The sequence below is a fragment of the Neodiprion virginianus genome, chromosome 3 (assembly GCF_021901495.1).
Source record: "Neodiprion virginianus isolate iyNeoVirg1 chromosome 3, iyNeoVirg1.1, whole genome shotgun sequence".
Classification (NCBI taxonomy): Eukaryota; Metazoa; Arthropoda; class Insecta; order Hymenoptera; family Diprionidae; genus Neodiprion; species Neodiprion virginianus.
The window spans coordinates 39970111-39986963 of NC_060879.1; the positions used below are offsets into that span (position 1 = coordinate 39970111).

The 16853-nt window shown below is 39.8% G+C and overlaps 1 protein-coding gene across 1 annotated transcript in view; it reads left to right on the plus strand.

Moving 5' to 3' along the window:
- Nucleotides 1-16853, plus strand: part of LOC124300853 (ATP-binding cassette sub-family G member 4) — a 33337-nt gene that overhangs the window by 9478 nt on the left and 7006 nt on the right. The window contains exon 3 of the mRNA XM_046755279.1: nt 12019-12257. Coding sequence (XP_046611235.1) covers nt 12019-12257 — 239 coding nt within the window. The remainder of the gene's footprint in view (nt 1-12018; nt 12258-16853) is intronic.

Genomic DNA, 16853 nt, shown 5'->3' on the forward strand with positions numbered 1-16853 from the left:
TCGAGGCTTTATTGGGTCAAACTAAGCTCATGGGTGTAAATGAGACCTAAATTATGAGTCGGTATATTTGAATTACAAAGGAATGGAGGGTTGAGAGATTCAAATACGATTTCTAGAAATTCAATTCGGGGCTTCAAGTTTAGCTTGGTAAGAGCCGATTTCTTTCTTGGTATCCAAGATCAATGATAAACGACATCCGTACATGTTGACGTTTCATCCCTTTGGCGGGGATCAAAACTTGGAAGGGTCAATATTTCGAAATTTCAAACATGCGAAAATAACATAACGAAAGATGAATTGTTCGAAATCTTTCGTTTATTTTATTCTCGCATGTTTGAAATTTCGATATATCGGCCCTTCGAGAAAATCCATTTGACAAGAACCAAAAACAAAAAAAACGAGGAACTACTTTGGTTGTCTGGCACAAAAACGACCAAGAACCAATAAGTGTTGAAAATAAAACACACCATTAAAAACCAATAGTCAGCCCACTAATTTGACACTGAAGGACCACTTTAGCTTAATCGCTGACCATGTTTATGCGTTTCAAGTGTAAACAAAACCAGCATCTCTTATATCTTACATCCTGTATCTATGGTAGTCTGTTTTTAGCTTGGTGTCTTCTCGTTTTAACGCGAAGCTGACGTAACACTTTAGCCACGTGTTTCGCAGGCACGAAGCTTGTGCTTTTCATCCTCGGTTCGTTACCGTCTTATTGTTAAACCCGTGCAAACCAGCTGCGACCGACAGATTTGCAGTGCTCGCAAACTTCTTGACGGATTTTAACCGGTCATTCCACCGCCTTGTTTTTCTCTGAGAATAAGCGCGACACGCGCTTGAGTGTAAAGCTGGTCATTCGACGCTGATTGGGCGATGAAAGGGTCAATTGGACAAACATGTTACGGTTGGATGCAGCTGGTCGCGATTATCGCAATTGAACTGCGAACTCACGGATCAATTAACACCCGTTATTGCCGCGATATAACGACAAAAAAGAGATGCGAACAATTTTTTCCCTCTCATCCGTTTTTTCCGCACTAGCGTCTTCAACTCCTTCGAAGATTGGAACACAACACGAAGTGATCCAGATTCTCACCCGTGCGATCTTGCCTTCCAAACTTGGACTCTTCCAACGATGCATCGTAATTCTCTGCAGTCCGCAGTCGATGCATAAGTCGTTGAAAAGTCTTCGGTTACGAAAGTACGACGTTCGTAGATGGAAACTTGGAATTCTCGCGAACATTTCCCAAACCTTTCCAGGCACCAGCCGGTTACAGTCTCCTCGTATATCTCGGCAACTTCAAGTCGAAAGAGAAACCCATTTCCACGTAATGACAGGCGGCGCACTCGTGACCGCTGGAATTTCGCTTCATTAAATACGAGGGTTGGGGAAATTCGAGTGCCATACGCCGTTGTTCAATTACGAGTTTTAGAACATTTCACGTTAAGAGCCCGTTGAAATTTACTTTATGCCAAACAGAATTCGCCGCCGATTCAATTGCGATTGGGATACAAGATAGCGACGAAATGACTACGATTCGCGTTCGATCGATCATCCAACGAGTTCGATCTTATCCCCCCGACTTTTGAACGGGAGAAATCAATTCCGTACACACTCCGAAGAGTTCCCGCAGGAAATTCCGCAAACGCGAGGCTCCTTTATTGCGAATCGGTGAAAACGTAGAACTTTTCAAACCTTCGACAGGCATTGAACGACCTTTATTAAACGTCTGATACTCGTTTCGTCCTTCGTGATACTATTTCACCCTTTTCTAGAGCAATCGTGCCGAGCAAGGTTAAAGTGACTTGAAAAAAACTGGTCGTTCGTTCATCTGTTCATCATCTGTTTTCTTCCGTGAAATCACGCGTAGCGATGATATTGCTTCGGTTATCCTTCGCTGATTAATGCTCTCATTGGCAGCCAGAGTTTCATAGTCATTAATTCTCTGTCCTCGTTGATTAATTTATCAAGCATGACCTTGACTAGCCACCAGAAGCAGGGTCATCCACAAATGACATAAGAATGATCTCCTCGCGTCTTCTTACACGGGCTTACAGATAACCATGGCGTAATATCGCGTGTGTAGCGTATTTACGCGGGGTTATCAATCGGCACTCGGTACGCCCTCCAGACCGCAAGCTCTGTACCAATTACACGGGTCAACAACAAAATACTTTTTTGATTTTGTGTTTAAATACATCACATTTGATTACATAGATCGATTAATAACCAAAATCCTCACTTATTACTTGTAAAACTTACTTTTGTCCTTTTTACGTTGATAAATAAGTCTCGAAGTTTCTTGTCGATAACTAATACGGGTACCTGTTCGGAAGAATAAGGAAAATTTTTTCACCAAGATGCGATGAATTTTGAACGACGTTATCAGGGGCCGTATAATGAGAGCACCATGGGAGTTTGATACGAGAAAATCCGTACGAACAAGGAAGAATTACGAAAAACATTCATCTTCGAACTTTGTTTATCAATACTTTTACATTCGTACTTTGTTATTAATTATCAATTTTTAATAAAAGTGATTTAAACGCGAGACTGAAGTTTGATTAATTATTATTTGCAACAAATGTTCGCGAAAATAGGTGATATTTCGTAAAATCCGAAATATCGTTCTAGTTTCTACGAAAGCAAACCTTGCCCGATAAAACTGTTTTTTCTCTTATTAGTTACGCGGAGGAAATCAAAATTCGACGTCTAGAACCCAGACGCAAAATTCTACAGCTCGCAAATCAAAGTCTGCCTTGCGGCGGTTGGTCAACATTATTAAAGCGGCGGGACGGCTTGGTTGAAAATTCAATTCAATTGGTCGGTGGAAATAACTCGGCCGATGGTAGGGTCGTCCCTTTGTCACACATGCCGACAAAGGAGAAAATTTTATCCACCAGTCGAGCGGCTCGGAGGTCGAAATACGCGACGGGAGAATATACCCGCATGGGATTCGTTGTAGAATGAAACATGTAACATCTATCTAGGGGAAAACCTGCAGTGATCCCTCGGGAAACCCGAACATCCCGGATGAAACGCAAAGCGACGCGAGTAACGCGGCTCGCTTATCCCTGATTTTATTTACAACTTTCGCGAGAATATTTCACCGCTCTAATGATTACGACAAGAAATTGGCCCGCGGTTTTTTCCACCCCCCAAATTTGCGCCGAGCTCAAAATGGCCCGAACCTCGACACGACGCTGGTCGATATTCCTCGACTCTGACAGCCTTAGACAAACGACGAAGGCGGAACCGCGTTCCGTGACTCGGTTATGCGAAGTACTCGTCCTATGAAATTCAGTACTCAGATTTTCAGCAGGAATTATGCGTGAGTATTTGTAAATTGTAATTCTAACATCGTCCAACGATTGGTTAAGAGACGTCCTTTCAAAAGCTTATTCGCAATTTTGTTACCAAGACCAAAAAAAATTCATGTCGATCAAAACTCTGCTTCGGATATTCAGAAGAAATTTCATTTTCTTCGCATTATACCTGAAATCCGCTTCGACATCAACTTCAGTCTATCCCACAACTAATAAAACATGTTTTACACACACACACAGTAGTGTATAATTAACTTTCTTCTGCGGTTACATTCGCTAACAAAAACACCGTACCAAAAGGACGATGTCAGGACTAGAACTTGCTTCAGTATTCATGCATGCATACTGGAACAATCTCTTGAAATTTCAAAATGAACCGCGCATGCGCGAGTTTTATCGGCTGTTCGCGCAGGCTGGCCAACTCGATTTTTCAGCTGTCAAACTGTTTCTGCCGGCGATGCGGTTGATACGAATTTTCGAGGTTAGAATCTCAAATAATTGAGGCAGCGAATCGGAAAGGTTTGGGAAGCGTTTGTTGTCGGTTCGGAAAATTGACTCTTCAAAGAACGGTCGGAATTCAATGCTTATGCTCTTTGAGAATTCAAACGTACACATTTTGCGTACGTTGGCACGCCTGCGTCGCGGACAAGAATATCGCTGCGTGAAGATTTCGCCGACCAATGAGATTTAATTATTTGGCGCACGCGCGGTTGATTTTCAAGTTTCCAGAGATTCTTCCGGTACAGTCATGTACCCGTATAGCTACTCATAGAACAAGAAGAAGATTGCGGATTTAACATTCGTGCGGTTTCGCCTCGGCAAAGTAACAAAGGATTTCTATCGCTCCGTAGATCAGATCCTATGCTCGTAATGGTAGTCGCGACGTGTATATATATATCTATATATCTATGCGTACAAAAAATTCACTGATTTACAATTCGAATGTACATCCAGGAGTACGTCACTGATTCGTAACGGTTGTCGGCGAGCTTATGAATCACTAGCTCAAATTTATACTGTCCGTCTGAACAATGTTGATCTCTGCTCCTTCTAGTGTCCGTACCAAGATCAAATTATGGTAACTTCTTCGCCGATCAAAGTTCATTTCACGATCTCAAGGTTTCTTTCTCTTCTCTCTTTCAATCGCTTGGAGAGATAGTCTTCGATTCTCGCCTACAAGCCGAGTGCTTGGTGTTTTTAATGCCGTTCTTAACTCGATAATTGGAAACCGATGGCTCGCTTTACGCGATAAGGGGTTCCCTCTTGTTTTTCCATTTCAGCAAAGTCTTTTCGTATCATAGCACAGGTCTGTAAACAAATATTTTATTCCAGCTGCATCGGATTTTTTTGGTAAATGTTATATTTTCGAGTATGTTGAATCCAAGAATTACTTCCATTTCGCTAAATTACGTACAACATATTTGCAAAATACAAGGTGTTTGCATAAAAAAAAGTACAGCAATGACGAATAAACCACCATTTCATAACAATGAACTAAGCAATATTTCTTATAAAATTAAACAAAGAATTTCTTCATGAAATGTATTTAACACTCCGTGTTCGTTCTTCTTTTGCCTTTGAAACCTCTTCTTCCTCTCTTTGATACACGCTTCAGCTTTTCATTTTCACTTTCCCTGTTTCTACATACTCTTGATTCTCCCTCCAATACATATTAAAAGGAAGTAAGAAATCAATTTTGCATAAGATTTCTATAAACAAGAACAGGATACCAGTTTTCGAGTTAAACGGGAATTTCACTCCAACGATAAGTGAGACTACAAACACGAGTTCAAGAAAAAACCTGACGCGATGGAATTTTCCGAGTAATTTTTCCGTTTTCAGTGTATAAAAGTCTGTAACAAACGGTATAAGAAACCTGTGCAGCTTTTTGGAACAACATCTTGATCTCGGTGGAGATATTTTCACGTGCAAGCAACTCTTGAGATAGGAAAAAAGGGGCGTTCAATGGGAGAGGAGACTGTCACTTGTCAGCATCATCCGGAACAGAGATCGTCGATGTGGAGGGAAAAAGGGCAAAGGGAAAGAAGCCTATCCTCTTCATCGAACGATTGCCATCCGACCCGAATCTTGTAACAGTGCTCAAAGGCAAACCTTGGCGTGGCGTTATTGGCGCTACCAGAATGCCGTTTTCCCATTTTCAGAGAATCGAATGCTTAATTTTCGAAACTAATTTCTAGACCGGTGACTCTTCGTCGGTTTCTACGATTCAAATGCTTGTAAATTAGGACACTCTTGCCACTCTTGATCTTGATGTGAGATCGCAAATTGGCTAGATTTTTCATGACTATACATATATATTCAATTTTCGGCAAGGTTTATCCGGACCGCGTGATATATTTTTTGGCAACCGAACGTGTCTGATGTTAATTCTACTCCCATGCGTAAGGAAACGCGAAGAGAAGACGCTGAATATTTTATCAATTACTACGTATCTTGGAAAAATAAACTAAAAACTTACGCCACAGGTGTTAATCTTTTCTTATCGCGAAACTAATGCGGACGTATCAAGTGCGTATCGGGTCGCGTTTCTAATTGATGCGAAGGCCGAGATCATCGCTTCGTTGATTCGAAATGATTCCGGAAACAATGAGATCGGAAGAATGGAAGTGAAGAAGATGAGAAAATTCAGCCTCTGATGAGTTTCTAAAAAGCTGCAGCAGCGAGACGATTCATTTGAAATCGCCTGAACGATACGAAGGCAGAAATAATCCGCTATCTGATAATCCGCCGTTAGGAATATCCGATCGGTGACTGACGTTAAATCGCAGATAGTGTAGCTTTTCGGGATCAAAGATCAACGATCCGAAGAAATTCTTCACTGTTGTTTATCAGTTGCAGATCACTCTCGACGATCGATTTCAGGTTAGCTGCGATTATTTGAAAAGAAAGCTCGAAATTGCGATGAAAACTTTGCCGAGTTCGAAATTCTACACTCCCCCTCCTCCTCTCCTCGGTAAAAACTGAAAGAAAACATTATCCCGTTGCGATGAAGCTGTATTTCTTGCACGCTTATCACGTGACACAAGCGCGGCGAAAATGAAGCTGCAAGCTCAAAAATCCGGGGGCTGACACATGGGTTATTGATCAACGGAGCTTCTGTCCGCGGTTCGATAGCTGCCGGAGCTTACGTGACGTGAATTTAGACCGACGTTGGAGTAACGAAAGGTTAATTAATCGTTCCATCTGTGCGGGTAGGGTTTTGTTATATCATTAAACTTTTCAACCCCCGAAGCTAGGCTGCGAAGCTCGAGTTTTGGAAAAGCGAAGTCGGCGCTCCTGACGCAACTGCCGAATGACAACTTGACAAATTTGACATCGATCCATCGTTAACGTCGCGATCACGATCTACGAGTGGGTACATCGCGGGTTTCACAAGTCAATATTAGCCTATCTGTCAAGTGGCGATAAAAATTTGTACGAAATCGAATCGGACCGTCGGTGTGTCGATGGTCGAAGTCCCTTGCCGAGAGAGAAAGAGAGGGGAAAATAATTAAAAAGAATACAATGAAGAGAGGTTAATGCGATATACTAGCTGTGATCTCCCGTCATATTTCGATAATCGGTACTTCGATCCGATAAACGTGATCGGGAATCAATTTTGCAATCGTTTTAATCTTCCTCAGTATGCTCGCGAATTTTACGGAGTGAAGGGTGTTTCTTTCGTCTTTACGTGCTACTCTGGAAACCTAGAATTTTATTGTCATGGGACACGATGATTTCGACTACCACAAACAGCTCAGGTGAGCCATCAACACTGTACTCGCAGTTTTATCCATGGATAATGGATTTCGTAGCGAACGAGTTGGTGTTTTCTGCGGTGCACTGAGAGAAATTTTTAGTTCCGGTTACCACTCATTCCTTAAATATTTTCATTTTTTACCGCAATCGAAAAATATAATTGTAGGTAGAAAATGAAAATTGGTTTTCTAGCTGTTACCAGAAAGTCTGGTATCCGTTACTATTATTTCTCATTGCGATCACTGTTGCTATATTTTCTTGCAACTGTTGCGAAAATTTAATGTTCGTGCAACGATAAATTGACGTCAAAGCCTTGTTTAATTAAAAAAGTAGAGTAAACCTTAAAAAGCGATTTTGCGTTGCAATAACCAAAAAAGGATCGACAATAGCGCAAAATCGTTAGGCGTACCTCGTTTTTCGTAAATCCAACAATATTCAAACAGTTTTTTTAACGATACCTGTTTTACCGAATTTTTCTAGCTACCGTAACAAATGAAATTTTTCTCAGTGTGGTCCCCCAATTTTTAGAAGATTTATTCGACTTATTGTCAATCAGGATAGTGATACTAAAACGAAAAGCAATCACTGTGAAAAAAATCTTCCATAATTTCGGTATTCGGTTAATCCTAGCTTTTATCAGCGGGAATTTTGTATCAGGTAGAAAGAATTCAAGACTGTAGATATCAGATTTCTCAATTCTGTAAAAAAAATCACGTGACATTGGTAACGCAAATTTTCAATGTTAAAAGCAGCGAAGTAATTCGTTGCTGCTTTTCGAATATTGCACAGCTATGCACGTGGACGTGAAGAGTAAAAATGAACCGTGTACGGCAAAAGCGTGCGACTCCGTTTTGAATTAAAATTCACCCCGGGTTCTCGGCTCGTGAATAATAACGAAAAGGATGCTCGTTTCTTCATTTTGTATGCCTAGACTGGAGAAAATAGAAGAAAGTAAAGTAAAGTCTGACGCGGGTCCAACGGAATATATTTTGTATGAATCTATGATCCTCTCTGCATCGATGTCGCGTAACTTCTACAGATAAGGGTTTATAAGGGGAAAAATTGCGAAAAAAAGGGGCGTCCAGAAGAAGGGAAGTGATTTTCTGGCCCTGTGAGGGGGCGCCTCTTTTTATATCCGTCATTAGAGAGCCGCTGATTAACGAACGAAAAACCCGCCAGGCTAGACGAATCCGGCGATTCGGTCCTTCGAGGGTTTAAAGAGAAATAAATCGATTCTCGTCTCGGATAATTATAATCGTCTGCAACGCGTTGCAGTTGACGCCCACTCGGGGATTCATTTTCGAGCTGATTTTTGTCCGCCAATTTGCTTTCTCCGCGATCAGGCGACACTGGCAGGTTGATAATTACTTCGCGCCTCTCAGACGACGGACGGATCCTCAGAGCGAATTTTCTCCATCAGGATTCCAACGGATTTAAGGATCTACCAAACGTACAGTCCAGTCAAAAATGCGTGAAGACAAAAATGTTTATTCAATTTTTTCTTTTTTGTGAAACGATGAATTACAGCTACATCACCGTAATTATTGATGATTTTTAAGAGATCCCAGTGTCGAACAATTTCTAGAATGAAAAAATCGTTTCGTTTGATAAATTCTTTACAAATCAAAAAATTCGTGTCTTTTGTTTGGCTAAAATCATTACCAATGATGAATAGTAAATCAATGCCTTAACAAAAAATACTTCACCGTTATCCAATATCTTATTTTATAAATTTATAGAAAATTCATTTACGAACAAAACGAGCCACAGTTTATTAAAATCGTTTTTACGAAGCGATTTTTTCACTGTAAAAATGATTCGATGATGCGATCTTTTCAAAGTTATAAACAATCCTGCTACCGAAGCTGAAATTTACGGTTTTTCTAACTTTCGATGGGAGCTATTTCAATTCGATGAACTTCGGTCGCACTTTCAAACTTTCGATACATCATGTTTCTGTCTTTACAGCTTTTCAACTCAACTCTACATTTGATACATTCTTGAGCGCACGAAAATCAGCTGCAGCTCCTTGCCAGATAACCGCTTTAAATTTCGGATGGAAATATTCCCGAGCTGTATATCTGAGGCCGATAACGTCGAACTTGACGAACCAAATCGCGAGACTTGATCTCCCGCTAATTACCCAACTGCAAATAATCCGTAATCGGTTGGCAGTCTAAGGCCAAGATAGAAATACGATCGACGGATACGATCGCGAAAATTGTGCGAACTGCCTCGTCGATTCGTTGGCAAAATTTCAACTGGGTATAATCACCCGATTGCCAAAATAAGTTTTACAACACCCGAAACAGCCCCAACCCTCCTCCCCTGTCGTACATAATTATCTCACGATGCTAATTTGACAAAGCCAGACGCGCAATGCATTCGCCATTTCTCTAAACCCCGAATTGCGAATGGCCAATTTCCTCCCTCGCAACTCGGCGAACGTTGCCTTGCCCACGACGACACACGGAGAAAATAAAAAGTCTCAGGGTGAAAAAGCGCGGCGAGCTTCCCTCGCCGAAATTAGAACAGCTCGATACGAACGGCTTTACACGAGATCGCCGTACAGAAACGAACCTTCCGTTCGAATCGTAGCGAAATAACATCCGCACGGTGATTTTCGCGTTAATGTGTCGGTAAAACAGAGCGGGGATGTTTTAGATGTTTTATAGACTTGGGGTGTTTCAGCAAAAATTAATTTACGATTTTCCACCGTGGCATCCCCTAAAAAGTTTTTTTTAGTTTAGAAGAAAGATTCTGTAAAAAGGTGAGCCTTGTGCGTTATCTGAAAGATCGCGCTCATTCGATTATTCACCTTTTTTTACACATTTTTTTGAATTCGTAAAGAAACACGATGTAGCATTTCAATTATTATTTCTTTCCTCACATTTATATTCAACGCAAAGATCACTATCCGTGACGCAACGATATATCGACCGGGAATCTTATTCTCCTCTAAATTAAAAGTCCGCGTTGAATTACAACTATTCCATCAGATTGAATTAGTAATTAAAAATTCGTCAGAGATACGCTGCTCAAATGTCAACCGGGGACTTGATATTACAATTGTGGATCTTCTGTGCGACGTAAATTGATATTGCGATCGATACATATGTAAGCGATGAAAAGAAATTTATTCACGATACTTCATAAATTTAACAAAAATTTATAAAACTGAAACATCAACTGAGCGCGATCTTCCACATAACGTTGATCCCTCATCTTTTGACAGAATCTTTCTTTTAGCCTGAACAAACTTTTTAGGGGGTGCCATGGTGGAAAATCACAAATTATTTTTTTCCGAAATACCATATCGAACGTATAAGAGACCAATGATTTCATCTTCTCGTTGAATTCGACAATGCGCACGAAATCCGCGCAGAATCGAGCGCTACGAATTCGCGATCGAGAATCGCGAAGAGGCGCAGAATCGGGGTAAAAATTACGATCGTAGTAAGCAGCTTTCGGCCGTTATACAAAGCATCGGGTTCTTTTGTAGGTCGCGAAAATCGATAACCCTTGCAGTTTTCCACGTCCAGTAATAACAGTCGCTGATATTGCAACGTATCGGGCTTTACTGTCGTTTATGCGGCAAATCCTTCGGCCGCATAACGTGGCTCCGTTTTTTATTGCCGCGTTTATCGCAGAAAACGATGACGATCGTGTCTGTGATAATTTACACACCGCTACCGATGATCAGGATTTAAAGTCGTTGAATCAAATTTAGTCGAGGTGGCATCAGCACGAAATCATTAAAAGTAAAACACGGCAAAATTCGAATGCATTAAATTATAACAGACAATTTTGCATTTGCGTGTGCAAAACTTTGAATAAAACAATCGGCAGAGTTCGAGGCTATGAGAGAATTTTCAAACGAGTTTTCTGGGGCGCGTGACTAAATCAACTCTCCACCCTTTTCGTGTACAACATGCGATGTGCGCAAAACAGCGCTGATGGAGACTTCACATAAAAAATCATTGCGTAGAAACGGAGATATCGATTCGAATAACTGGAAAAAATTCTGGGATACATACTCTTTGACTATGATTTATCACGGCAAGTTAGCTAGCTTTGGCAAAACGGATCAGTCTACTCAAAAAATTATAACTAACTGAATTTTTTATATTCTGAGCTAAAAATTGACCGAGTAACTCTCGAGAGACAGATTTTTAAGAAAAAAAGTTTTGGAGGTACTGCGCGATGGAAAAAAGGTATTTTTATGAACGTGTGAAGTTGGATTTTTGGATAAAGAGGGAATCAAAAATTCTTACAATTTTTCATCACTCATCTTGCATCAAATCAGATTATTTTCGATATTTTTCATACGGAACATCCCGCGGGTTTATTTCGACCCCGGTGTGAAGCGTAAGGGTTAATAAGTATTGATTTTCTTGTTTTAATGTCTAAAATTGTATTGGTTTAAATATTGTCTAGGCTCTGCTCTGACCTCCACAGTAATAATGACTATTTTTGCCCGATCAATCGAGTATAATCGATTATTTTTCAAAATCAATCTGTTTATTTTTTTGACTCCCATGAACGATGCGATACAATATCAATTTATGCCATCAAAGTATCAATTATTATAATTGTCGTATTTACTACGTACCTCTATGATAATAATTAGTGAAAGATAAATAAACGTTTCAAATGAAACTATAAATTATCAAAAAACTCTTTCGCCATTCAGACTTTTGTACTGAAATTTACGACTTTTGCAAAAACCGTGGTTTCAAATGCACCGTTTCAAATAAATATGAAATAATCAACGAATCGATTAATTTTCCTGTTCGATTATTTTTTTCAACTCTTAATTTTTCGTGGCCATCGCCACTCCACGTAATTCGTCCTTTTACGACGTAGCCACCTTAAATCGCTATTTTCCAAATTTCCCACCAAACTTCAAGTCTGCTCCATTGTTTCTTCCAGGGGATCTCAGAACAACATTCACTGCAGCTGCAACGGGACATCGACAAATGGAGCCGTGGCTACTGTGGCCACTGGCGGAGTCCTGGCACGAAAAGTGCCCAATCACAGCGGAGCGAGTCCTGGCAGCCAGGGAAATGGCAAACGGCCCGCCGTTTCCCTGACGCATCTTCCAAAGCGGCCACCCGTCGACATAGAGTTCAAGAATTTGGCCTACAGCGTTTCCGAAGGGAGAAAGAGAGGTTGGCTCATTGTCAGACATTTCTTAACAAACTCAATCTCATCTCATTCGCGTCAGAAATTTTTGACTCCGCAATTGTTGATCTTTTTCCATATTTTATACGTGCTGATAGTTCGGTAGATTTTTAGGATCCTGCTTGGTCGGAAAACAACTAGTTAATTAATAAATTGTCACGATTCGTGTACCGGGAAAAATTGGGTGGGGTACAAAAATGCGAAGGACCAAAAAGTCGACGAGATGAAATCCCAAGTCAAACTACCGACACTTAAAAACGTCGTTAGGACCGAAATGCGAAAAGATGACTTGCAGAAAAATAAAAATTGCTAAAACGCGAGAGTGTGTAAATAAATTTATAGCGGAATTTCTTCTTTTTTTTTTTGTCTTTCGAGAATGGCCAATATTACAAAGGGGAGAATATTGAATTGCGAAAATATCTAAGAGTAAAAAATTCGACTTTTTAAATGTCAAACCTGAATTTACAGGAAAATGAGGTACGAGTTACTATTTTGTACGATTACAGCTTTCAATGCTACATTTTGTAGTAATTCTATAACGCGAGATCAGTTTTTTCGATTCACTGTATTCTTCCAGTTATACAAGGCGTTTTGTTTATCAATTCATCGTTGCTCCGACATCAAATTTTTGCAACGGTTAAAATAAAATACAGGCTGATACTTGTATTCTTATCTTCGACTCGACGCGATATTAGCTACAGCAAGCAGATGTAGAATTAAAAATAATCTTACACCTCTGAAATAACTTGCCGAATGAACCAAGTTCCATCGACTCGTCTTAGAAAAACCTGCAGCTAGAATACCGAATTATGATTCTCTTTCCATTTTCATACAAAGAAGTTCCACGCTATTTGCAAAAACGTCGAATTGTCTAACGGCCTGATCTATCATACGACGGAATATCGTCGAATCAGGTCATTGAGGTAAATATTTATAATTCACGAAGAGCGCGGGTCGATCGATCGTAATCGGTGATTCCATACAGACCGAGACGAAACGCCGAGCGGAATGGTTCGCTTCTGAGTTCACGCAGCGAAAGGTCAACCATTTGAATTACAATAAGGGAGGAGGCCGTTCGTTTATCTCGTCAACGAGTTTGCCGTTCTTATATTCATTCCAGAAAATTAGGGCCAGTTTAAAATCGCCGTGCCCACTCCTGCAATCATTTTCGATTAAGGGCAATTTATAACTTCGATAATATCAGGGCGTTGAACTTTCCAATCGATCGATTTACATTTTTAAATCACGCCGTTCCAACTTTTCCAGCAACCTTTCAACCTGTCAAAAATTAATATAAAAACGGACTGTAATGGAAATAGAATTAAATAAAAATCCTAACGGATGTGTAACACTGAGAAAAATTTCATTTGTTACAGTAACTAGAAAATTTCAGTAAAACCGGTATCGTTAAAAAAACGAGGTACGCCTAACAGCTAGAAAACTAATGTTCATTTTCTACCTAGAACTATATTTTTCGATTGTGGTAAGAAATGAAAATAGTTGAGGACTGAGCGGTAACCGGAAATAAAAATTTCTCTCAGTGAAGAAACCGACACGTCCCCCGGATGTCCTGGAGACTGAAATTTGGCGTTTCGCGTTCAAAAAAATTGGCTCGAAACTGCGGGGACAGGTTTGACCCAGTTGGCAGCTGAACCGAGTCCTGCGGTGTTTCATAAACCAGTTCAAGCTGCGACAAGACGGAAAAAATGCAGCCAGAACGGTCTTACAAAACGTGTCACCGCGCAATATCCTTGTTCAGTCTGTCAGGAAGAGATCCTGCAAGGTTAAGCGGTTATGGCTATTCAGCGACGTGAAAAAATGGGTACTTTAAACGATTCTTTTGTTTTTTTTTATGTATTTTATAAAACAAATGATACCAAGTTATCACACGATGTATTAAGTCTATTTGACAAAAGATAAGAAAAAAAAAATATATATATATATATATATATATATATATATATATATATATACATAAAGTGCTTTGCGGTAACCATCGTAACTTTGTACTGGTTAATCTAAAATCAATCAAACAAAGAAAAATCAATGGTTTAATATTTGATCTAGTGCCTGATCGTATCCTTTTTTTTTTTTTTATTTTTGATATTTTATTTGCGAACTTTTAACGGAAAAAGCGCTGGTTTGTTGCTTCGTTTGATCAAAAAAAAAAAAGAAAATCCTCCGATCAGGCACGAGTTTTTTTATGCCTGCAATAAACTGTATGAATTTCATTTAAATCCATCGAGTGATTTTTAAATTACAGTGGTCACAGCAAATCACTACTTGTGGAACGGGTTACAATAAATAAGGCGACAACTTAGTCCACAAAGAATGTTTAGTTTTTTAATTATTTTTTTTGAAATCTTTGTCGAATAAAGTTAAAACACTGTATAACAACTTGAAATTATATTTTTTTTATAAAATACGTTGAACTACTGTGGAAAAAAAAAAAAGAAAAAAAATTGTTTCAAATACCCGTTTTTTTCACGCCGATGAGTAGCCTTGACCCCTTAAGGACGAGCCAATAAATACCTCAGGGACGAATTACCGGATCCTTCGAACGCCACAGAAATTTGCAAACTATGCATCGACAATGTTCTTCCATCGAGTCCCCACGACAAGAATTCTGTGACAAATTAGCGACGATTCGATGCAATATTCAGACATAATTTCGCAATTTCGTGACACCGGATAGCCGACCGTATTTTATTCACCCCTCAAAAGTTGACCGTCGAGAATGGTAGTTTTTGTCAAATAAGTTAAAAGATCGTAAAGGTCAAGGACACGTCACGAGCTCCCGTTTCTTCCCTGATCTAGAATTCAGGGAACACACTTCGCAGACTGATCCTTCTGGCAAAATTGGCGCGAGAGTTGAATGCCGTAGTGGGTTAAAACTTTGCTCAAAGGATATCGGAACCGTTTCGAAATCCCTTCGCTGTTGCGCCCTTCGCTATTCTCAAAATTCGTACAGCCAGGTATTTTTCTTTTTCACCGCTACGAATAACTCGACGTGAATATTGCATCTCTGCTCCTGTCTCGCGGTGCTTTTATATCCCTACGTTTCTGCAACCTTGGTACTCTGAAAATATTCCGCGACAAGGAATTTCGTATATTCTTTATACGTACGCGGCCGAGAAAATTCCTCGGGTATATTCGAGTGTGTCCTTTCATGCTGACGATGACGGGGTAAGAATTTCCCTCAGGGTTGCGTATCTTAGTTTTTGTCCTTGCTAGGGAAATTCAGGCGGAAATTCCTGACTCCGTAATCAAAGAAGTTCGGTCGAAAAAATTCCCATCAGTTGACGAATTTTGCGAAGTTTTTTCAACGACCGATCGAACGAACTGGATTCGATTCAATTTACCTGAGCCTTTGAAACTGTTCAAAAAAAAGAAAAAAAAGAAAAATACCTCGGATCTGCACTCTGCAGAAAAACGAAGATTAGACGGGCGGATTTTGGTAAATTGTATCTTAATTCGGGGTTAAATTCGCTCGGCGAATGTCGGCGCATAATTTTCGAGCAGATTAAAACGCAAATTATAAAATAGCGTACTTAACGAGGGATGGAGAAAATTATTCGGCGTTTTAATTCAAGGACGAATCGAAAGGCTTTCGCCGATCGGTCAAGGTATCGACTTCGCGTTACGCCGACGGGGAATTCGCTCCAATAAGACGTCGTGGCTTCTTTGCGGCAGTACGTCGACTGTCCTCGTCTATACAGACACACACAGACTCGGTGTGAACGACCTGCCCGAAAAAAATCGATACAAGTGTACCGAGAGAACGACATTTTCCTGCAGAAGCCGCGCAGATGCACGCGGACATGAACCGCCCGGTGCGCTTGCACCTAACGATCCCAACTCCGGGAAATTTCCCGACGCGCAGATGAAACGACGCTATTTTCGGACTTTTTTTCCGCAGAACCAAAGGAAGGATGGATTTTTAGCCAAATTCAAATAAAAAGAAAACAAAAAAAAAAAAAAACTGAAAACAAATTTTTATTTTCTTCGAAACAGGTTCGAAAGTTTCATTTCGGTATAAAAATACGCCCGTTAAAATTTCAGCTCTTAATATTAACATTGAGAGGCTGCGTATCGCACTTTTCTATTTTCTATATAAGAATGACACGTAGAAAATCGTTTTTTTTCCTTCTGATTTTTATTACCAGCTAATGACGCGTCGTACGAAAGATTCACTTACTTATTTTTGTGGAGAATTCAACGCTCTTCAAAAAATGTCTCTTATTATTTTCTGATAAATTCACTCGTTCAAAAGTTATTCAATTAAATAAATTTAACTTTGACATTGAAGCACCGTTAATGTGCAATTGCGATTCGGTCAATTTTGACTGACTCAAATTTAGAGAGTGATCGGAGAACGATTTGCATCAACAATTAGTTATTCAAATTATGAACAAAAATTCGTGATCATCGGATTGTTGGCAAAAAAAAAAGAAAAATGGAAATAAAAAAAAAATCAAATCAGTCAAATTATTAATTCAAATAACAATAGCAATCCTATATTTATACACCGAGGAAAAAGTTGACGAAAAATATTAAAAAAGCAATAAGTGAAAATAAACTTG